General features: G+C 43.1%; 1 protein-coding gene across 2 annotated transcripts in view; it reads left to right on the top strand.

The window, feature by feature from the left end:
* Positions 1–24,274, top strand: part of LOC127657943 (histone-lysine N-methyltransferase SETD2-like) — a 69,379-nt gene that overhangs the window by 32,843 nt on the left and 12,262 nt on the right. For both annotated transcript variants that reach the window (XM_052146963.1, XM_052146962.1), the window contains 4 exons: positions 10,894–12,510; positions 12,606–12,654; positions 13,043–13,298; positions 15,469–16,207. In XM_052146963.1, the coding sequence (XP_052002923.1) occupies positions 10,894–12,510; positions 12,606–12,654; positions 13,043–13,298; positions 15,469–16,207 (2,661 nt within the window). The remainder of the gene's footprint in view (positions 1–10,893; positions 12,511–12,605; positions 12,655–13,042; positions 13,299–15,468; positions 16,208–24,274) is intronic.

Below are 24,274 nucleotides of genomic sequence, written 5' to 3'. Positions count from 1 at the left end.
GTTACTCCAATCCGCAGCTTATTAAAACCAGATAAAGTGAATATGTTGGTATTTCTGGCCAGAAACATCGAAATTTAAACATGGTCTATGGTGAAAGATATTAGACTACTTTACGCATTTTTCGCCATCCGTTGCGGAGCTATTCGATTTTGCATATTATTTTTTAAACGTTCATTTGTGTAGTTCATATGACCACTTTACAATATTTCAATAACATAATTTATTTTGTAGCCTGTGCTGAAGTTAATTGTGCTGCTAATTATAAGTGAAATGTTAATGCCGAGTTTCGGTCTGAGTGTTGTTCCCGTTTTCTTGTTCTTTATTTGTTGTTGTTCTATGTTTTAATAAATGTGTGTTATTCATATTCACCTTGTTTCTTTCATTTGATTTGACATTATGGATTTATGGCCAAGGAAATTTTTCTTTAAAAGTATTAACCAGACAAAAGTTATTTGACGTTCGCTGGTCTGGGTTTATCTTAAACTGCCGCTTCAGTGTATACAAGAGCTATGTGACAATGAGCAAGACTTTCTGAGACACTACAACTACTAATAATTCATTAATAAAGGCTATTTTCTTGTAGCCTACAACATAAAATGTTTTAATCTAAATGGACAGTGTAAGACATGTAAAAAAAAGACAAGAAGCTAACAATGTCAAGATCAATATTTGTGCAGCCTGCCTGACATGGTATTTTCACAGACTAACACGTCACGTCTCTGGCATATACAGTATTTAAAATAGCATATATGCATTAGTTATATTCTCAATTTAATTTACAGAGCAATCCCTGCAAAGTTTTTAGGTTAACTATAGAAGAGACTAGGATTAGTGAGTCACACTAGCAAGACTCGCAAAAGGGGGCGTGGCATCACGATGGTGGCTCGACATCGTGATGTTGGTCAGCCATCACGATGGACGATGATATCGTCCATCGGCACAACCCTAATTTCCTCATTCAATTTATGAATGAGCATGGATCATCTTCTTATTGTGACCTATTGACAGAGGCATGTCACACGTTTAGTGTGGTAATTCTGTTTAACAAGGAGAGAAAGGAGCCAGATTAATTAAGAATAAAAGTGACTAATGACATTACAATGACATCAGGACATAATTAAAACCTGTAATTACTTTCAGGCTATGTTGTCTTTTTTTTATATTCCTTGATAGTCATGCACAGCAGTTCACAATATGATATGCTTTGTTGCAAGGAAAACACTTATGATATTTAAACACAGATAAAGTCTCTTAGTAGACACGCTGGTTTGAATAAAGTATAATTAGACTTGTTTTTGCCTCTGTGCTTTATCAATGGTGTGATAAATCACAATGTGATTTACAGAAATGGTTATCTGAATGAATCAGTAAACAAATTTGAACAAATCTTTTTACACACTGACAGCCAAAAGTGTGGAATAATGTAAAGTTTTGCTGTTTCAGAAGGAAATCGGTACTGCTCACGAATTATATCCGGGACATTACTGATGTAAAAAGTAATGTAAAATACAGCACCATCACTATTTGATAAAAGTGATTTTTGATCAATCTAGACAGGCCCCATTTCCAGCAGCCATCACCCCAACACCTTATTCTTGAGTAATCATGTTAATGTATCATTTGATACTAGAAACTTGCCATTATATCAAACACTGCTGAAAGTTTGGTTAGTTAAATGAAGCTTAACTAAACAAGAGGATAAGGACATCAGAGTCTCTAGTTTGAGAAATAAGATGCCTCACATGTCCTCAGCTGACAGCTTCATTGAATTATACCCGCTCAACACCAGTTTCATGTACAACAGTAAAGAGAAGACTCAGGGATGCAGGCCTTATGGGAAGAATTGCAAAGAAAAAAACACTTTTGAAACAGAAAAATAAAAAGAATAGGTTAGAGTGGGCAAAGAAACAGACATTGGACAACAGATAAATGGAAAAGAGTGTTATGGATCTTAACCCCATTGAGCTTTTTTTTGGGTGATCAGGTAGACTGTAAGGTGCGTGAGAAGTGCCCGACAAGACAGTCATATCTATGGCAAGTGCAACAGGAAGTGTGGGGTGAAGTGTGTGTGTGTGTGTGTGAATAAAATATTTAGCTTTGGACAATATTTTGAAGCCATGACGTATCAGCAATTTCTTGGTTTATGGGCCAATGAAAATGTTGGCAGGGCAAGTAACTGGCCCAACCGAGCCAGTAGAAAATATCCTTAGCGTCGAGCCCTGATGTGTATTCTGCAGTGGTATGTGTCTGAAGATGTTTAATATGGTTGCTGGTATTTCCCCATTTGGCTTTAAATCTCTGTTGTAGTGCTGCACGATTAATCATATCGCAAACGATTATATGATGGCAAAATGCTGCGATTATATTAAATAAATAAGTGCATGTGTGGACGTGACAGCCCATTCTCTCTGAGAGCTGTTTGCCCATTTTCTACACCGCTAATAAAAAGATGACCAGTCAGTCTCAGTTTAGGGAGTGGCACGTTCGGTCAAGTCATGTGAGTTTCTGGTGTGCAGCGTGGAAATCAGGTGAAGATGGACGCCGAGCAGACCGACACTGAACTGGTGGCCAGAAAAAACAACACATCATAGCTGTCACGATCCCCTGTTGTCTGCCCCGTGTTTCTCGTGTCACCTGTCTTTAACTACAATTCCCATGATTCCCGGCCCTCATCACTGCCAGCACTGTGTTATTGTTCTCACCTGATTGTCATTTTGTCATTATCGTTTCTCTGTATTTAAACCCTGGTTGTTTGTTCAGTCTCTGTTGTTTGTAGATGTCTGGAAGTTGATGTTTTGCCCTGTTCACCCTGTTCGTGTTCCCTGGACGTTTTCATGTTTTGGTTTCATTTTTCTCATCGTGGATGTTTCCTTTGTTCCTGTCTGTCTTGTTTTCACTTTTGATCAATAAAACCCGCTTTAGATCCGCACTCCTCGTCTGCCTCCTCCTACTTATGTTACAATAGCTTGGAAATATATCTTTATTTCATCCTTAATTAAAGTTAATATAATATGGGAGTGTGCCATGAAATAAAAACAAACTCCAAAACTGTCATTCTCGGTGCAGTCAGAGCCGCTTCAACCAGTCGCAGAAGACACAATCTGAGCGGCAGTCGAGACCGGGAGCGATATAAAGTTCTACCGGGTGATGCGCACTCTAAAACGGAGACGCTCGTCTCTCACCCCCGCTGTCTGCAGCTCGCAACGTGTAGCATAATTGATGAGATCATCATGATAAGATCAATCTTATGTGAAAATTACACAAAAATGACAACAACAATAAAATGTGTAGATAGATAGATAGATAGATAGATAGATAGATAGGTTTTGGATAGACAAGATTGACAAATGTTATCAATAATACTCTTATGGCTAAAATATTTACAGTGTTCAGTGGCTAAAATATCAATCTGACTAAATGTTACTAAAATATGACTAAAATGTCAACAGTTTTGGAAATACCAGTTGGTCATTTAAAAAAAAAAAAAACAACAACAACAGTTTTAGTGGTTTGAGTGAACCACACTTTTATATCCAGTTTCCTTTTCAAAAGAGTTTATAGAAAGTACATGTTACATCCTGATTAAATGTTCCTGTTTGTTTGGACAATCTTATTTTCATGAAAATTTGTATGTTCTTATTTATTGTTCCATTTTATTTAGGTGTAATATTGAGAAAATAACAAGTTTGCAGTAATGCAAAGATATTATTTAATTTTGTAAAAATATTTTAATTTGAAAACACTGCATTTATAGTTGTTGTTGTTGCTAGTTTTTATGTTTGAGTTGAGAAATACACATTTCAGCATTATCAGTAATCTATTTGTGCAATATCGCAATCGCGTATCGCAATATTAGCCTCAATAATCGCAATATGACATTTTCCCCAAATCGTGCAGCCCTACTCTGTTGACATTCCGCACTGCTGCCATCTCGGATGACGAGGCGGAGGATAAGGCCTGCTGTTCCATCATGGCTTCGGACAGCGAGGAGTGGTCAGGCTCCCAAGCCTCCTCCTCGGCCCAGGAATCCAGCAGGACCGCGCCCGAGTCGAGGGGAGTTAACACGCCTCCTCACACAGGCCGTCGACCGCCTCGGGCTCGAGTGGTCACCGCCCCTGAGCAGGCACCCAACAGACTCGACGGCTGCTTTCTTCAAAGCCATCGCCGCTCTACACCCACGGCCCGGGCCGCTCCCTTCCTGCCGGAACTACACACGGAGCTTGCAAAGTCGTGGAACGCTCCTTTTTCGGCCAGGACCCGTTCCCACGTCTCCACCTCTCTCTCGCGTCGGTGGACGGCGCCACCGAGAGAGGCTACTCCTCCATCCCTCCGGTCGAGGACTCGGTAGCAGCACACCTTTGCCCGCCCTCCGCGAGATGGCGGTCTAAGCCTGTGCTCCCGTCTAAGGCCTGCAGAGCGACTTCCGCCTATGTAGGCTGCGCCTATTCCGCCGCCGGCCAAGCCGCATCTGCTCTGCACTCCATGGCCGTATTACAGGTCCTACAAGCGGACCTTCTTCGGGAGTGGGATGAGAAAGGCAGGCATCCAGAGGCTGTTACTGATCTACGAAGCGCGACAGACCTCGCCTTTCGCGCTACCAAAGCTGCAGCTCAAGCCCTAGGGAAGTACATGGCCTCGCTGACTGTGACCGAGAGACACCTGTGGCTAACGCTAGCCGACATGGGAGAAGCAGAGCGCTCCACGTTCCTCAACGCACCGCTCTCTCCGACCGGTCTCTTCGGCTCTGCGGTGAGTGGCATTGTTGACCGCTTCTCAGAGGTTCAGAAAGCCACTCAAGCCATGAACCTCTTCCTGCCGCGTCGCGCTAGCTCCTCTGCAGGCCGCTCACGTGATCAGCCTCCTGCACGAGCCTCTTCACAGCGCCCAGCTCAACATTCTCAGACTTCTCAGCGTCGACAGGGCAGCCGCCCTCGATCGCGCTCAGACAGCCGCCGCAGACCGCCGCCCCCCCGCGGGCCTCGATTTAAGGTAACGCTGAAACCAGAGCAACCGAAGTCTTCCTAACTTTGTTGAACAAACGACGGCTCAGTCCCGCCGCGGCCGGACCACCGTCAAAGCTTTGCCCCCTGTCAGTCCCCTTCTCTCAGGCTACTACAGTGGTGAATTTAGCCGGGTCGTTTTCACGGCGACCCAAATAAATCTTGTAAAGAGCAAACATGTCTTATGTGTAGAAAATGTGCCCACAACCCAGTGTTCGCCCCTACACACAAGCATAACACATCCCGTGCCCCTATCAGAGCACGCTCTCATAAAGCTGTTACTGAACCGCTCAAGCGTCAGAGTCAATGAAGGCCTCACAAATGCGTCGTGGCGCCCATTCTCTGGCCGCTCTGTCACACCGACCAGCCCTATGTGTAGAAAATGTGCCCACAATCCAGTGTTCACTTCTGCACACAAGCACTGCATGTCTCGTGTCCCCACCAGAGCACGCTCACATAAAGCGGCTACTGAACCGCTCGAGCGCTAGAGTCAATAAATGCGCTCACCGAATACGCGTGCGCCCATTCTCTGCCCGCTCTGTTACACGGCCAGCAAACATTCCTCTGTGTGTAAGTCCCGTGCCCATGACTATGCTTGCGCATCACGTAACAGATGTGACTCTTTCCCCATTCATTCCAATCGGAAGTCACTCACAAAACAGCCTGTTCATGCTGTCTGCGAGCAATCATGCATGAACACATTAAACGCGCATCACACATTTTGTTCAGCTCTGTGTGCGGCAATCAGAGCGAATTGGCCATTCACCTTCTAGCGTTACGCTTCAAAGCGTGGGAAGCTATTCCAGGGATATCCAAGTGGGTGTTAAGCACAATACAACAGGGCTATTTGCTACAGTTCGATCGCCGCCTCCTCGCTTCAGAGCGGTTCGAAACCACTGTTAACACGGAAGCAGCGTGCATGCTTCGCTCAGAAATAGCAAGCCTTCTGTGCAAAGGGCCATAGAGAAAGTGCCACCCTCTCTGAGCGAAGTCGGGTTTTACAGCCGTTATTTTCTTGTTCCCAAGAAAGACGGCGGCCTCAGACCCATATTAGATCTCAGGGTTTTGAACAAGGTGCTTGCAAAAGACCGCTCAAAATGCTTACAATCAGGAAACTCCTCGCAGATGTGCACCAGGGGACTGGTTTATTTCTCACGATCTGAAAGATGCATACTTTCAGATTCAGATAAATCCCGTCACAGGCCATTCTTGAGATTCGCCGACGGCCAGGTTTATCAATACACCGTCCTCCCGCTCGGCCTGTTCTTAGCACCTCGTACTTTCACGAGTGCATGGATGCGGGCGCCGCACCCCTGTGGAGTCAGGGTTTGCGAATTTTGAACTATTTGGACGACTGGCTGATTATGGCACAGTCACATATGGAGCTTCTGTCTCACAGAGCAGTTCTCCTCAGCCATCTGAACAGTTTGGGTCTTGCAGTCAATTGGACCAAGAGCTCACTACAGCCCAGTCAGACAATTTCCTTCCTTGGAATAGAACTAGACTCCGTGGCAATGACGGCTCGCTTATCTACACAGCTGCGCCGTGTTCAGCGACTAGCCGCATCTTTTCAGATGAACAGCCTCACGCCTCTGAAGAAATTCCAGAGAGTGCTAGGTTACATGGCCTCAGCCGCAGCAGTACTTCAGCTGGGTTTACTGCACATCGCTCGCTTCAGCATTGGCTAAACACCAGCGTCTCGCCGGGCTTGGGCCACAGGCCGCCAGCCCATCAAGGTGACTCAGACCTGTATATCAGCTCTGCAGCCCTGGACAGTGGCCGAATGGTATCAGCGGGAGTGACAATGGGAGCTGTATCTTGCCGAAAAGTCATCTGGACAGACGCGCCCAACACGGGTTGGGGCGCGGTCTGTGAGGGCTCTCCGGTTTTCGCCTATGGTCAGTTCAGGAAAAGCTCCTTCACATAAATTGTCTGGAAATGATAGCGGTCGAGTACGCGCTGGCGCTTTCTCCCGGTCATTCAGGGTCACCACGTCCTGGTCCGCTCGGACAACAGATCTGTGGTATCCTACCTAAACCGTCAGGGCAGTGTCAGATCCAGGAACCTCTTCCATCTGACCTAAACGCATACTGAGTTGGTCCCAGTGCCACCTGCGCCGCTGAGGGCGACGCACATGCCAGGCCACCTGAACGACGGCCCGACAGACTGTCCAGAGACAATATTCCCCAGGGAATGGTCCCTGCACGCTCAAACAGTCCAGACGTTATGGCACCTATTCGGCAGAGCAGAGATAGACCTCTTTGCGTCCAAAGAGAACTCTCACTGCCCAATATTTTTCTCGAAGCGAGGACGCAGCTGGCCCAGGACTGGCCCAGACGCCCACTTTACGCCTTCCCTCCAGTCTCGCTATTGCCACAGGTAATGCAGAGGATCAGGGAACGCGCCACTCGGTGCTCCTCATAGCCCCGCGTTGGGAGAATCAGACATGGTTCCTGGAGCTTACGCAGCTGTCACTGACAGCGCCGTGGCCCATCCCAGTGAGAGCAGATCTCCTCTCTCAAGCTTGCGGCACAATCTGGCATCCCCACCCAGAGCGCTGGGCACTGCATGCGTGGGTGATCAACGACTACCCGTCGCTCTGCCAGAAGGAGTAATAAACACCATCATACACGCTAGAGCCCCTTCCACGAGAAGACTCTATGCGTCAAAATGGTCTGTGTTCTCAAAATGGTGCACCGACAGAGACCTGGACCCGCGGACATGTGGGGTGTCGTCGCTGCTCGTATTCCTACAAGAGCTGCTGGATAAGGGCAGATCCCCATCCACGCTCAAAGTGTTCGCTGAACCCCTGCACGGCCAGTCATGGGGTAAAAACGAGCTGGTCATCCGCTTCCTCAGGGGAGCTAGAAGGATGAACCCCCCGCGCCCCCCATCGGTTCCTATCTGGGATCTTTCTATAGTTCTCGAAACTATGAAAGCCCCCCTTTCGAACCACTTCAATCCGTGGATTTGAAATACCTTTCACTCAAAACCGCTTTTCTGACTGCCCTGTCATCAGTCAAACGCGTGGGAGACCTTCACGCGCTGTCTGTCAGCGCTGCATGTCTTGAGTTTGGACCAAGTGACTCCAAGGTCATTTTAAAGCCTAGACACGGCTATGTTCCCAAGGTGATCGGTACTCCTTTCAGAGCACAGGTCATTTCCCTATCGGCGCTGCCAGCACCGATAGCTTAACGCGACGCCAATCTCCTTTGCCCGGTCAGAGCACTGAGATTGTATACTGCGTGCTCGCCGCTTTCAGACGCTCTGAGCAGCTTTTTGTTTTGTTCGAGGGCGCACCAAAGGTCTCGCCGCTCGAAACAGACACTATCTAGATGGATAGTGGACGCTATTGCTGCTGCATACGCGTCAAAAGACCTGCCATGCCCGTTGGGCATTAGGGCTCACTCCACTAGAGGCATGGCATCCTCGTGGACATGGTCCAGCGGGATTTCCATTCACGACATATGTGTGGCAGCGGGATGGACTTCCCTCCACCTTTGTCAGATTTTACAATATGGAAGTGCCCACTCTGCAGGCAAAACTACTAGCGGTTTAATACGCTACAGCTCCCTGGTGAGCTGCACTGATGGGTCACATTCCACACAGACCGCACCGCCGCTCTGTCGCTCCTTCCCACTATGTGCTTATGTATTACACAATCAATGACCCGCATTCTTGCCGGCCAAATATTATTTCCCCACTCATAAGGGCTCCCCGGTCCCCCCTTAATTCCCTGGGGCTCATACAGTGGATGCTTGACGCCGACGGCGCTGACAATGGGTTCCCGTGAGCGTAGTTAGCTTACGCAATACGAGAGAACCTCTCGTGAAGAGAACGTATCGGTTACCTAACGTAACCTCGGTCTCTCTAGATGAGGGAACCAGTATAGCGTAGCCGGCGTGCTCAGCGCCACGTGCTTGACTTTTCGCTTCAGTCAATGAAAACCAGGGTTCCAGCCTACTGAACTACGCTTATATGCACTCTAGTCACGCCCATTTTGGCGGGCTTTGATGCAGTGAGCGCGGACGCCTCTCATTGGATGCGAAGTTCGCCCAAGCTCGTCTATAGGCTGCAGCAGTTGCCGCAGAGCAACCTATGAGCTCGCTAGATAGCCCGCTCAAGGTCTGCAGCTGCCGCACTGCGTTGACAATGGATACAAAAATTAAGGATAATATTTTGGCTTCAATATCTCAGAAAAGATGAATCTTTCCCGTAGCGTAAGCTAGCTTACGCAATACTCGTTCCCTCATCTAGAGAGAACCGAGGTTACGTTAGGTAACCGATACGTTTTCCTGGTCTCATCAGACAAAACCCAAAATATTTCCAAATCTCGCTACATGAATTGTGTTGTGTAAAAAGCATCTTTCTCTCCTAGGTTTTACTTAAATCCATATGATCTATTAGGAGACACGACCGCCAAATAAACGCGCTGGGATTCAGATGTATGTGTTTGAAGCATGTGAAAACCGCTCATTGAAAAATAAACAATGTCATGTTAGGAGCAAATTCTAAACAGCATTTTGCTCTCTTAAAGTGCACTGCATGAATGGGACGCCTCTCAAAAATACTATATTTTTAATATTATTGCAGACATGGGTCTGATTCAAATGGTTTTCAAATAATATTTACTTCCGCACATACAAAGAGGTTGGTAAAAATCTGAAATATCCACAAAGATAGTCGCTAATGTTAATGAATGAATAGAATACAGCAGGAAATTAGTTTTACTCAAACTAAAAGCTGTTTATTTGTATACAGCATAGATTTACATTATAAGATGATGTAATTATTATGTTATAAGTAGATTTTTTCATGAAACTTAAATGGAATATGAAAAACTGTAAACACCATTACTTAAAACAAATTCTCCAGATGAAAACAAGTCACAGTGCACTGTGATTCGATGTGTAGATTCTGATGTAAACTTCGCCAATCGCATCTGAGCCGCTGAAGGGATGTGGGGCGGCTGCTCCCTGGTCCTAATGCCAACCGCATACAACCCCTGTCTGTGTGACTTATACACAGATGCGACTTATCTGCGTTTTTTTTCCTCTCAACAACGTGATTTTCAAATATTTTTTAAATTATTCTACTGCAATTACGCCACTGGGCAGTAGGGGTTCGCTGCACCCCGGTTGAGAATCACTGACTTGAGCAATGCATGCTTAATTGAGAAAAACGTGCATACCTTTTAATTTAATATTTACATTGAAATTTAACTTTAGGTTAAAGGATCTGTATCTGTACCGATAATCGAAATGTTGGTATCGTGACAACACTAGCTTCTGCTTTGCATTTAATGCCTTAACTTGCATCTCTGGATGTAATGGCGAATGGTGTTGACTGTGGTTTTCAGCCTTCCCTTTACACACAGAGATGCAACTGGATTCCTTGAATCATTTAACTATATTGTGCACTGTAGAGGGTGAAAAGCCCAAAATTTTTTCCATTGGGGAACCAAGAGGAACATTGTTCTCAAAGCGCTGGATTATTTGCTGACACATCTGTTGGCAAATTCGCAAGCCTCAACCCATCCTTGCTCTTGAAGGACTAGGCTTATTTTGGAGGCTCCATATATACTATAACATGATTGCCTCACCTCTTTTTTCTTTTCATTAGCATTTTCCATACTGTCCCAACTTTTGAACTGAGTCAGGAACTGAGGTTGTAAAAGGCATTTAGAATTATTAGCCTGGAGTTGGGAAAATACATATTTTTGTGTAGACTAAATGGGATTCTTAAAACCAGTCTTAAGAAATTCTTAGTGGCCTGATATTTTTGGAAATTATGTATATAATCTGTATATTATGTATTTTTAAACTCCAAAGAGATTGGAGACATCTCTCAAAGCTTATGGTTTTAATGTATTTTTCTGTTGCATCATCCTCAGATAATGAATGCACTGGCTGTCCTGCCCATTTCTACAAAAAATATGCTGGAGGAGAGCCGTGTGCTGCAGTTTATCCAGCGCTGGGCTCAGAGCCGGCCACTAAGCCAACCTGCAGAACAGGATGGCTACTCCAGTGAGAGCACCTCACGTGCCCAAACTCCCCTAAACACCCCTGATGTTCCACCTGCTAAGCTGGCCACTGAGATGGACAAAGACACTCCCAAGCGGGCAGGCTACCATAGATTGAAGATAATCAGTGAGAACAGTCTGGACAGTGCCCTCTCTGATGCCAGTAAGGCTTCAGATGGAAAAGAGGAGGAGGATGAAGAAGTGGAAGAGATGGAGGAAGAGTCTTCACAGTTAGAACCCACAATTGAAAGGTCAGTGAAGGTGGAAAGCATTAAAGCACCTGCTGAGATTCAAACTGAGGTTGAGCCCATGTTAAAGGAGGAAACCCCTGAGGCTGTAGAACTCACTCTTTCAAAGCCCGAAGCAATGGTTGGTGAGGAAGAGGCACTCAAAACACAAGAACCTGAAGAACTGTTGGAAGAGCCCAAGAGCCAGGAGCTGGTGGGAGATCCCAAGAGCCAGGAGCTGGTGGGACAGCCCAAGAGCCAGGAGCTGGTGGGAGAGCCCGAGTGCCAGGAGCTGGTGGGAGAGCCCGAGAGCCAGGAGCTGGTGGTAGAGCCCGAGAGCCAGGAGCTGGTGGTAGAGCCCGAGAGCCAGGAGCTGGTGGTAGAGCCCGACCGCCAGGAGCTGATGGTAGAGCCCGAGAGCCAGGAGCTGGTGGTAGAGCCCGACCGCCAGGAGCTGGTGGTAGAGCCCGACCGCCAGGAGCTGGTGGTAGAGCCCGACCGCAAGGAGCTGGTGGTAGAGCCCGACCGCCAGGAGCTGGTGGTAGAGCCCGAGAGCCAGCAGCGGGTGGGAGAGCCCGAGAGCCAGGAGCGGGTGGGAGAGCCCGAGAGCCAGGAGCGGGTGGAAGAGCCCGAGAGCCAGGAGCGGGTGGGAGAGACCGAGAGCCAGGAGCGGGTGGGAGAGCCCGAGAGCCAGGAGCTGGTGGGAGAGCCGGAGAGTGAGAAGCTGTCTATGAAACCAGAGTTCCAGACAGTGACAATGGGAAAACACTCTGAGGTCAGAGATATTAAAATAATGGAGGACATTAGTAATGCAGATGTAGTTACTGAGGTCCAGGTAGAGAATGCATCTTCTGAACAATGCAGCTCAGCAAAGAACACAAGTAGCACCAATGCAGAGATGACACCCACACAATCAGAAGTTATAATGGAGAGCATATCCTCTGGAACCACACCTGTTGCCAAAGAGAGCACATCCACAGAATCTCCAGCTGTCTCTGTGGAGACCACTCCATCTGGTTCTGCTGCTGTTTCTACAGAAAATACATCATCACAGGCTGGCATAGCTGCTGGTTCTGCTGACGCTTTAGCCATGGGAACTTTGGCTGTTCCAACAGAGGGCACTGCAGTGGGGACGCCCTCACAAGATGAGGAGGAGGCGGTTTCTGATGTAGAGAGTGAGCGGAGTCAGGAGCCACCAATCCGGGCTTCTGATATCAGTGACATGGCTGCCCGTCTATTGGACAGCTGGAAAGACTTGAAGGCAAGATTTAAGATTTCTTTAAAGTAGGCAAGCGTGTACTTGAAGACTTGATCATATTGGCTACAAATAAATTAGCTGTTGTTTTTTCTTCTCAGGAGGTTTACAGGATACCAAAGAAGAGCCAGGTTGAAAAAGAGTCAAATGGTAAGTCAAGAATTTATTACCAGAAACTACCACCAGTTTCATTTTAACAATACTTAAGTAATTCTTGCACAATTACAATTCCTTATTAAAAAAAAACCTAAATCAATTAAAGGGATTGTTGACAAAAATTCAAGCAAAAATGTTGCCATCATTTACTCATTTCTTCCATTGAACACATAAGTAGATATTATGCAGTATGTTGGTCACTTTCACTGCATACAGAAAGAAAAATGTGTCGCAATGCCCCAGCACCAACCCACAACACCTTAGCTTCATGACTTTTGCATGGGCAAGCACTACTCACGTTTTCTTGAGAAAATATAATCATCCAAGTTTTTAGTTATTATTAGCTCTGAGTTGTGCTGTTCCGTCATTTTTCTTAAAACAGATCGCAGTCGAGATCGGGAAGCAGTGATGAACCCTTGGACACCTTCAAGCAGTCGAGAGAGAGAACGAGAAAGAGAGAGGGAGCGTGATCGAGAATGGGACCGTGATAGAGACTGGGAGCGTGAGCTGGATTGGGACCGTGAGCGAGATGGAGAGAGATCAACCCTTCGTAGTGCAGATAGGAAAAGACGACGAGGCTCTACCTCTCCTCTGCCGCCTTTAGCATATGAGTGGAGCAACCGCAGAAATGATGACCGGTAAATTCTAAAACCATAAAATCAAACAGAATGACAATTTGATCTGAATGGCATTATATTTAACCATTTAAATGTTTTTAATGTTTAAATAGAATGAAATAGAATTCAGTTGAATAAAGATTTAGTTTTAGAAAAACAATTGTCATAATTTCACTCCCTCATGTTTTTCCAAACACGCTTTCTTCTGTGGAACCCTAAAGTTATTTTTTGTAAGAATTTCCTTACCTTTGGTAAAACGCACAAACACAACAAACACCGTGCATCCAGAAAGTATTCACTGCACTTCACTTTTTCCACATTTTGGCCTTATTCCAAAATGTATTAAATTCATTATTTTCTTCAAAATTCTACAAATAATGCCACATAATGAAAACGTGAAAGAATTTTGTTTGAAATCTTTGCAAATGTATTAAAAATAAAAAACGAAAAAATCACATGTCCATAAGTATTCACAGCCTTTGCCATTACACTCAAAATTGAGGTCAGGTGCATCCTGTTTCCACTGATCGTCCTTGAGATGTTTCTACAAATTGATTGGAGTCCACCTGTGGTAAATTGAGTTGATTGGACATGATTTGGAAAGGCACACACCTGTCTATATAAGGTACCACAGTTAACATTGCATGTCAGAGCACAAACCAAACCATGAAGTCCAAGAAATTGTCTGTAGACCTCCGAGACAGGATTTTATCCAGGCACAGATCTGGGGAAGGGTACAGAAAAATGTCTGCAGCGTTGAAGGTCCCAATGAGCACAGTGGCCTCCATCATCTGTAAATGGAAGAAGTTTGGAACCACCAGGACTCTTCCTAGAGCTGGCCACCTGGCCAAACTGAGCGATCGGGGGAGAAGGGCCTTAGTCAGGGAGGTGACCAAGAACCCGATGGTTACTCTGACAGAGCTCCAGCATTTCTCTGTGGAGAGAGGAGAAACTTCCAAAAGAACAACCATCTCTGCAGCACTCCACCAATCAGGCCTGTATGGTAGAGTGGCCAGACGGAAGCCACCCGTCAATAAAAGGCACATGACAGCCTGTCTGGAGTTTGTCAAAAGGCACCTGAAGGACACACAGACCATGAGAAACAAAATTCTCTGGTCTGATGAAACGAAGATTGAACTTTTTGGCCTGAATGGCAAGCGTCATTTCTGGAGGAAACCAGGCACCACTCATCACCTGGCCAATACCATCCCTACAGTTAAGCATGGTGGTGGCAGCATCATGCTGTGGGGATGTTTTTCAGCGGCAGGAACTTGGAGACTAGTCAGGATCAAGGGAAAGATAAATGCAGCAATGTACAGAGACATCCTTGATGAAAACCTGCTCCAGAATGCTCTGGACCTCAGACTGGGGCGAAGATTCATCTTCCAACAGGACAATGACCATAGAACACAGCCAAGATAACAAAGGAGTGGCTACGGACAACTCTGTGAATGTCCTTGAGTGGCCCAACCAGAGCCCAGAATTGAACCCGATTGAACATCTCTGGAGAGATCTGAAAATGGCTGTGCACCGATCCTCCCCATCCAACCTGATGGATCTTGAGAGGTCCTGCAAAGAACAATGGGAGAAACTGCCCAAAAATAGGTGTGCCAAGCTTGTAGCATCATACTCAAAAATACATTAGGCTGTAATTGGTGCCAAAGGTGCTTCAACAAAGTATTGAGCAAAGGCTGTGAATACTTCTGTACATGTGATTTTCTTTTTTTATTTATTTTTATTTTTTAATAAATTTGCAAAGATTTCAAACAAACTTCTTTCACGTTGTCATTATGGGGTATTGTTTGTAGAATTTGGAGGAAAATAATGAATTTAACCCATTTTGGAATAAGGCTGTAACATAACAAAATGTGGAAAAAGTGAAGTGCTGTGAATACTTTCCGGATGCACTGTACTTAGAAAACATTAAAGTGGTCCACACTACTCGTGTGTTAAATTCCAAAGTTTCTAAGTACAGTGCATTTAGGTGCTTGACAGACCCAGACCTTAGTCACTTTCATTATTTTAAAAGGGATACTTTGTTCCTCGGAAGAAATTAAGTTGAATGGGTATGGAACAAGTAAATTGGTAAATAAATGGAGAATTTGCTGTTCCTTAAAGAGGCTTTGAGATCTTCCAGTGATCAAAACATGGATTACTGATTCCTATATCCTCTTGTATTATCATTCTACAGTTATGAACAGGCCAACAGCAGCAAGAAGAAACTACACACCAAAGAGCCTCGTAACAAGCTTTCCACAGAGGAGCGACGAAAGCTCTTTGAGCAGGAAGTGGCTCAGCGTGAGGTCCAGAAACATCACCAGCAGCAACAACTGCAGACACTTGCATTCAACCCTCTGGTCTACACTTCCAGTCCAAGCTTTATGAATTACCCACCTGGGTACCCTATCCAGTCTTACGTGGATCCCACCAATCCAAACGTGGGCAAAGTGCTCCTGCCCACACCTGCTGTAGAGCCTCTCTGTGCCACCTCAGTTGCTGGTGGTGCTGCTGTTAACTTTGAACAAATACCTACTCAGCCTATCATATCAGATCTTGGTCTAGCCTCACCATCCTCCACCACCCAGGCCGGACCTACCTCCAGTTTGGCACACATCCCTGCTGCTCTGGAGCTTTCATCAGGCACACAGACACAGCATTTTGTTCAGCCAGCTGTGCCTGCACAGGACATGAGTGTAGCCATCCTATCCATGCCTGCGCAAACAGCCAGTCCACAGGTCCAGAGTCAGCAGGGTTACACCACGCTCTGGGACCCCAACACACAGCAGGCTGTCACAGTGCAGACGCAGCCTACCCAGCAGTATTCCACCATCGCACAGCCTCAGACTGCCATCTACTACCAGGGCCAGCCCTGCCAGACCATCTATAGTATTCCTGCAGGCTACCCACAGACCAACACACCTGTCATTCAGGTGGGACACTAGTGCATTCCTTTTTTTATTCTTATTTTCTCATTGTGTTGTCACATAGTGGTCTTCCATAAGGCAATTTTTTATGCTGATATCTAGAAAGCAGAGTTGTCAAAATTGCTAAAATTAAACATGTTACATACAATTCACCAGAGGTGGGGACAGGTCACACATGGTCAAGTCCAAGCAAGTCTCAAGTCTTAACCATCACGTCTCGAGTCAAGTCTCAAGTCGCAGTTCAGATAAATTAAGCAAGTCAAGTCAAGTCAAGGGTTCACCCTAAGCAAGTCAAGTCAAGTCACACTACTAAAATAAATAGAGGTAATAGAGGTATTTTTTCGATACATATTTATTTTTGCACAGAAAAGATGAACTTGTATACATATATTATGTATCTTATTTATTATACATTTGCTACATATTAATCATATGCATATCTGTGCTACATTAATATCTGAAAATAAAATAAAATTGTGTTGTTTACACAAAACGTTCAGACATTAACATTACCTGTAAACATTAAAACAAATTTATTTTCGTGATGCACAAACATTCTTTACATTTTTTAAAATAATGTAATTTAAGGAAAATCAATTTGCAAAACCACATTTATCAATCAAATCAAATCAAATCACTTTATTGTCACACTACCATGTACACAAGTGCAACAGTAGGTGAAATTCTTGTGTGCAGTTCCGAGCAACATAGCAGTCATGACAGTGACGAGACATATACCAATTACAATAAACAACATACTTACACAAAACAATTTACAAATCAAATGTACACATACTTACAGAACACAATAATTATATACAATGTACAGTAAACAATACACACAATATACAATAAGTGGGAGTATATGAAATATATATATATATATGAAGTAGTATATTGAGGAGAATATGTTGACAGTCCAGTGTGAAATTATAGATGAATAAAGTGCAGTGCTAATTATTGATCGTGATAGATCAAGTGTTCAACAGTCTGACTACTAGAGGAAAGAAGCTGTCATGTAGTCGGCTGGTGCGGGTCCTTTATGTGACCAAGTGTAAATGGAATCGTTTTGATAAATCAGAATCAGCTATCCGATCTGAGAAAACACATGAAGTGGCCAGGTGTAACGTTAAACATAGGGTTGCCAACCACAACAGTTTTATGTAGCCTTGTGCGAACTTATTCAATAGAATTAGACTTCTAGAATGTTCTTTCAAGTGCAAAAAAATTTTTTTTTTTAATTTAGTAGTTTTTCTTATCATAGCCAACAAATGTCTTCGGAAACTCCTTTTCCTCGATTTACTGAAGCCTATGTGTAAAACGCATTTGCAGCTGCACAGCCGTGTATATATCTATGCTGCATATGTCTATGCCGTCTGGCTCGCTCATAGGCTGTGCTGCGGCAACTGCACAGCCCAGTGGCGCTGAGCCGGGTCAGAGCCGCCAAGGGGCTTAAGTCCCCGAATTTTGCATTAAAGCAGGTCTTCGTTCATTCATAGTCTGTCTGACATATATATTAGAATAGAAGCTATGTGTCTGTCATGGATTTGCACTGAATTGATACTCAAAAATACGGAACAAAGTGCGTTCCGTATCAGTTCAATACGGAACAAGACTTTTATGTGTCAAATATGGAACGATTCCGTATTATACGGAACGGTTGGCAACCCTAGTTAAACAGCCCCTTAGAAATGTTTAGGTGCGTGCTAGTGATCACATCGGCGCCTCCATGTTAAGCTACGTACACACTGCCAGCGACTTTATCGCTGCAGGTCGCCAGTGGCTGGCGGTGAAGTCGCTAGTGGGTGTTCCCACTACTGGTTGCCTAGTAACGTTTATAAATGACATTCACGGATGTCATTCCATTGCTGTTGACAGCGAATCTCTTTTCTTGCCACTAAAAACAAACATTTTGTAGGGAAAAGACTAAATATAAATGGAATCAGTACATAAAATGCTTTATATCAAAGATGAATGAGAAACAAGGCGTGCTGTTTGCCAGAGCGGCTGTTTATCTGCGGCTGAAAATGCAAATGTCGGTCTGTATGGGTCCATAAAATCCCCGCGATCTCAGATACACCTTTCCACGCAGTATTTTTCTTTAAAATGTCCTTGTACGTGGGAAGAGACATATCATAGAGCACTGGAACATTTCTAACAGCAAGAATTAGCCTTTCATTCATCTTTCCGTTACTGCAGGAGCTGAGAGAAAGAGAGAAGGATCACGTGAGCTCTCCCGTCGTCTCTCCTATTGGCTGTCGCTTCCGTTAGTCGCTCCAAAGTTGAACTTTTCTCAACTTTGTCGCGTCGCTGGACACGCCCACATCTAGCGGCATCGCGCGCGACAGCGACTCAATACCATTCATTTTCAATGCGAGCACAGCGACTTCCGGCGATACGAGCTGTCGCGACCGTTGGCGCTAGATTCCACAGATTCAAATCAAATGGCATTTGTTTGTGGTTAGTAAAATACATTCACAAAATGTATCTAGTACATGCATAATTGTGTGTGCATTCATTAATAATAATGAGATTAATTTCATTCCATAGCATAACGTTACTGCATGACAGGCTAAAGCTGCGTACACACTGCCAGCGACTTTATCGCTGCAGGTCGCCAGTGGCTGGCGGTGAAGTCGCTAGTGGGTGTTCCCACTACTGGTTGCCTAGTAACGTTTATAAATGACATTCACGGATGTCATTCCATTGCTGTTGACAGCGAATCTCTTTTCTTGCCACTAAAAACAAACATTTTGAAACAAACAATAGAAGTGTCGAATGTAAATATGACATGACATTTGATACAGTCTAGTATGAACGGTCAGAATGACCGCTATGGCCACATCACCAATGTGTATTTCAATGCATAGTAAAAACAAAATGGCCAAAACAGTTAATAAAGAATATGAACGTTCGCTAAACTGTGGGAAAACGAACTGATTTAGTAAGCAATATTTGTTTTACTGTGAGCAAAAATATCATGCTGTAAAACTATAATGAAAATAGTATGCTATAAAATCATTATGAACGAATTCTCCTAAAAGTGGGCTCACTTGAACAAGGCATCTGGTTGTTTTGGGGGCAAACCCCGCACATCATTCACTGACGCTTGTGGATCGATTACTCACAGTCAACACATGTACTCTCTACCTTCCATGTGTAGATCCCACACAGTACCTTTTGACATTTGTCACAAGTGTCCTTAGTTTTGTTTTTCTTGCAGTTCTCCACGTACAGAAAACATCAGACGAGCCACGCCAACATTCTCTCCTCCCTGATCAGCCCGCACTCTAAACCATAATCTGACATACATAATGAAGAGCCAACATTTTTTTGTTAATATCTCATCAAATGAATATTTATAAAATGTAATTAATATGTCAAATATATCAAATGTACATTGTTTTTAACTTGCTAGTCTATAGGAAGTTACTTTTTTTTCTTCTTTTCAGTATGCAATAAAAGATTAGTGTTACTTACCCAACCAGCTTGTTGGTTTAAAATGGTATTATCCATGTTTTAAAGGTTCTTCGGGAGAATGCCAACAATGTCCATTATCAGCTGTTCTCAAACCAGGGCAGGCCAACTCTGTAATTCTCTGCGACTGCCATCTAGTGGTAGCTGCCTGCCTTGCCTTTCAGTTGCGTGTGGATCCTCAATGCTGAAAATGCAGAAAGAAAGTCTCAAAATCCAAATGAACCGAACAGGATCGACTCGAACAAGGAATCAATAAATGCACGCGTGTCGCCTGATCCACAAATGCACAGATTCCTTATTGCACGCGGAAATTGTCACACTTTAATACAAAGCAGAACATTTATACTCACAAACATGACTTTATTAGTACAAATTGCTGTACATTTATGTAATTCTTAATTCTACAGACACCGGTTGAAAAGCATTTGTTTCATTGTATAGTGACACACATTTACGAATCGTGTTCACGTTAATGAATAGCACTGGCTTGTTCGTTAGTTGTGTGTGTGTGTGTGTGTGTGTGTGTGTGTGTATGTGTGGGTGGAATGCTGTAAACTGCGAAAAGGAAGTCTCAAAATCCAAATGAACCGAACACGATCGATTCGAACAAGATGTCAATAAATGCACGCGTGTCTTCTGATCCACAAATGCACGGATTCATTTTTGATTTATTAATGTAGAACAGACCATGTTTATTTGCAAACATGTCTGTATTTGTACAAATCGCTGCACAATCATTCAATCCCGAATTCCACAGATTCAAATCAAATGGCATTTGTTTGTGGTTAGTAAAATACATTCACAAAATGTATCTAGTACATGCATAATTGTGTGTGCATTCATTAATAATAATGAGATTAATTTCATTCCATATTATGCGCAATGCTTTATAGTTTCCACAAGCAGTCCACAAACTTGAAAATGCGCACATTTAATACATACATTATAACCTATGTGTAATATTGAGCTGCCCGCTCATTTTATTTCATCAATTTTGCCACCATTTGGAGCGTCAGATCACAGTGTGGTCTATCTCTGGCCTGTTTACCAGAGGTTACTGGAAAGAGAGAAGCCTCAAGAAAAGTCTGTTAAAGTATGGGACAATGATAGTATAATGACTTTGCAGGGGTGTTTTGAATGTACACAGTGGGAGATTTTTAGCACAGATGATATTAATGAACAAGTTGAATCAGTTACTGATTATGTAAATTTTTGTATGGACACTAAGATTTTTAATGTATACCCAAATGATAAACCCTGGGTGTCAAAAAATCTGAAGACCCTTATAAATAAGAAAAGGAACGCATATAGAAATCAGGACAAGGTTGCTCAGAGAGATATTCAGAGGCAAATTAAAAGACAAATTCAAACAGATAAATACACATATAAACAAAAAATAGAGGCATCCTTGACACAAGGTAATGCCCGATATGCTTGGCAGGGGATTAAAAATGTGACAAATATACCCCATAAGGGAAGATGCAAATCATTCCCTGTGCTTCAAGGATATGAGGAGCTGGATATGGCAAATCAGCTTAACTCATATTATTGTCGCTTTGACAGTGGAGATAGTGATGCTATACCAGAGTTTTCAGTATCACCTGATTCTCATCTTTCTGTGGGTTTTCGCATTAATGAAAGGGAGGTTCATCAGATTTTTAGAAAGTGCAATCCCCGAAAAAGTCCAGGTCGAGATAAGATATGTGGAAATGTTTTAAAACATTGTGCAGTTCAGTTAGCGCCAGTTTTTACAGAAATTTTTAGAGCATCTTATGATTCTGGTATCGTCCCTGCTTTATGGAAAACATCTACAATAATTCCAGTGGCGAAAGTTCCTAGGCCGTCTGAATTAAATGATTATCGTCCAATAGCACTTACATCACTTGTGATGAAAAGCTTTGAACATTTAGTAAAAAAGCACATTGTATCCGTAACACAGCATCTCATAGATCCTCTGCAATTTGCATATCAAGCTTCTAGAGGGGTTGAGGATGCAATCTTAACTGTATTGCATCTGTTGCATTCACACTTAGAGAAACCAAAAACTCATGCAAACATTTTGTTTGTGGATTTCTCATCAGCTTTTAACAGTATTTCTCCCAGTATATTAGCTGCCATTTTGGCAAAAGATTTTTTTATAGATAGTAGGACACTTGCTTGGGTGGTAAACTTTCTAAGTTCTAGAACTCAGCAGGTTAAAATAGGAGGGTCCATTTCAGACAATTTGATAACCTCAGTCGGAGCTCCCCAAGGATGTGTTTTATCTCCGTTACTATTTATTTTATATACAAATTCTTATGTGAGTTCTTTCAAAAATAGACATATTGTAAAGTATGGAGATGATACTGCTTTAGTGAGTCTTTTATACGATGGGGAGGAAGAACATGGGCCTGTTCTGGACTTTTTTAAATTGGTGTGAAAATTTAAATCTTACTTTAAACATTTCAAAAACTAAGGAAATGGTTATTGATTTTAGAGAGAAAGAGCAAAGTGAAACTCATTTTACATCAATTAACGGGGAGCAAGTACAGTTAGTGACAAATTATAAATATCTTGGTGTAATGCTGGACAATAAACTTAAGTGGGATGTATGGTCTGACTGTGTAAGTAAAAAGCTTCAACAGAGAATGTATTTCTTAAAGAAATTACTGTCCTTTAATGTTCAAAAAAGAACACTGTTGATGTTTTATGGGGCTTTTATCGAAAGCATTGTGTTTTTTTGTGTGATTTGCTGGTATGGTAATGCCTCTGAAGCTCAGAAGATATGATTGGGGAAGTTGGTGGTAACAGCAAGTAAATTACTAGGAACAAAGTTAGAGAGTATAGAGAGTATATACAAAGGAAGAGTGTTAAACAAGGCTAGAATCATTGTGAATGATAAAAGGCACCCTTTAACCTATACTTTTGAACTACTACCATCAGGTCGACGATACTGCTTACCTAGATGTTTAAAAAATAGGTTTAAATTTTCTTTTATTCCTGAAGCAATTAAGTTTTTAAATTATCATCCCCCTAGTGGTAGTAGATGAAATAGACGCTAGACTGATATCTTAACTATGTTTACTATTATATTTTATTTTATGTATTCAAATTGTAAATAATATGTTAAATGTGAATTTGCCAAATGTTGGGTGAGTTGTTGTACGCTGCAAACACAATTTCCCTACGGGGATAAATAAAAATAAATACAAATACAGATTTTAAGATGCCAATCAACATTAAAAAATTCAGGCTACGCCACTGTTATAGTCAAATTCCCCAATAAGTTGCATCTGTTTACGAGACGTAACAGTATAATGATAATGCCATGGTCACATTTCTAATAAGAAAAAAACATAATATGCCATCAAGGCCAAATTATGACAAACAGAAAAGATTAATTCATAGTAATCGTTATAACGTAGATCTTAGTGAAACTGACTATAAAGAGATTACTTTCTTACCTTTCCTTGTGGTTCTTCTTGATATGTCGAACGAAATTTGACGTTGTGGTTGTCGTGTCGGATATTCGTGCCTTGCATATTTTGCAACTGGCAAATCTTTTTTATAGGCACGGTCCAGTTCAAAGTCTGTATAGCCAAACGAGACAATTTGTGGAGCTCGACTACTGTCTGCCATGTTTGGCGCGGTTTGAATTGAGCAGCGTTAAAGGCACAGATGCCGATAGTGATGCTGATGTCACAATATATATATTTTTTAATTAATTGTATTGCTGTTTGTTTATTATAACTTCAAGTCATTGTCGAGTCTTCCACTTCAAGTCAAGTCAAGTCTCAAGTAACTTGTTCTCAAGTCAAAGTCAAGTCAAGTCATTTTCGTACTTTAATCAAGCAAGTCACAAGTCCTGAAAATTGTGACTCGAGTCAGACTCGAGTCAAGTCATGTGACTCGAGTCCCCACCTCTGCAATTCACACATACCCCCTTTTCCATTGATATGGTGCCAGTGCCCAATCTGGAACCATTACACAAGTTTCTACCAAATAAAAGGGTTATTTTATTAAGGGTGGATACAAATATTGATTTTCCCATGGATCACGATCTTCATTTGAATGATCTCGATATAAATTCTTAAATCCTAAAATACATTTTTGACTATGCACAACTCTCTAAAATGCAAGTAAATCACTCGCATTTGCAAACAAATGTGTGTTTGTGTGTTAAAGCAGTGTTACTCAACTGGTTTATTCTGACTGGGTTGCGGACAGCAGGGAAAGAGCAATGCCATGGTTCTCCCATTGAAGATATTTCGGCGGCCGCCCAAGGGATAAGACTATTTAGGACTGCCAAGGCAGATTTAATGATAATCTCGCAAACAGCAGACATGGGCAATTTACAGCCCGCGGGCTGGATCAGGCCCTCCACATGGTTTAATGTGGCCCGTGGCTCATTTATCGTAAAAGCGTTTATATTTTTCATTGTATATTTCAGTTGACTTGCATTGGAACATAACGCGGCTCCACAAGCTTTTACCATGCTCATGGTTGCCAGATATTAGAATGAAGATATTACACGTAAAAAAAAAGGCTCATAACCGATCAATCGGCCAGAGTCCCAAATGAGTAAAATCTGAAATGCAGTTCATTGTTAAACCAATA

This window comes from Xyrauchen texanus, chromosome 17 (assembly GCF_025860055.1).
Source record: "Xyrauchen texanus isolate HMW12.3.18 chromosome 17, RBS_HiC_50CHRs, whole genome shotgun sequence".
NCBI classification, from domain to species: domain Eukaryota; kingdom Metazoa; phylum Chordata; class Actinopteri; order Cypriniformes; family Catostomidae; genus Xyrauchen; species Xyrauchen texanus.
Note: the sequence above shows the minus strand (reverse complement) of the source record. Positions and strands in the feature narration are given on the sequence as shown.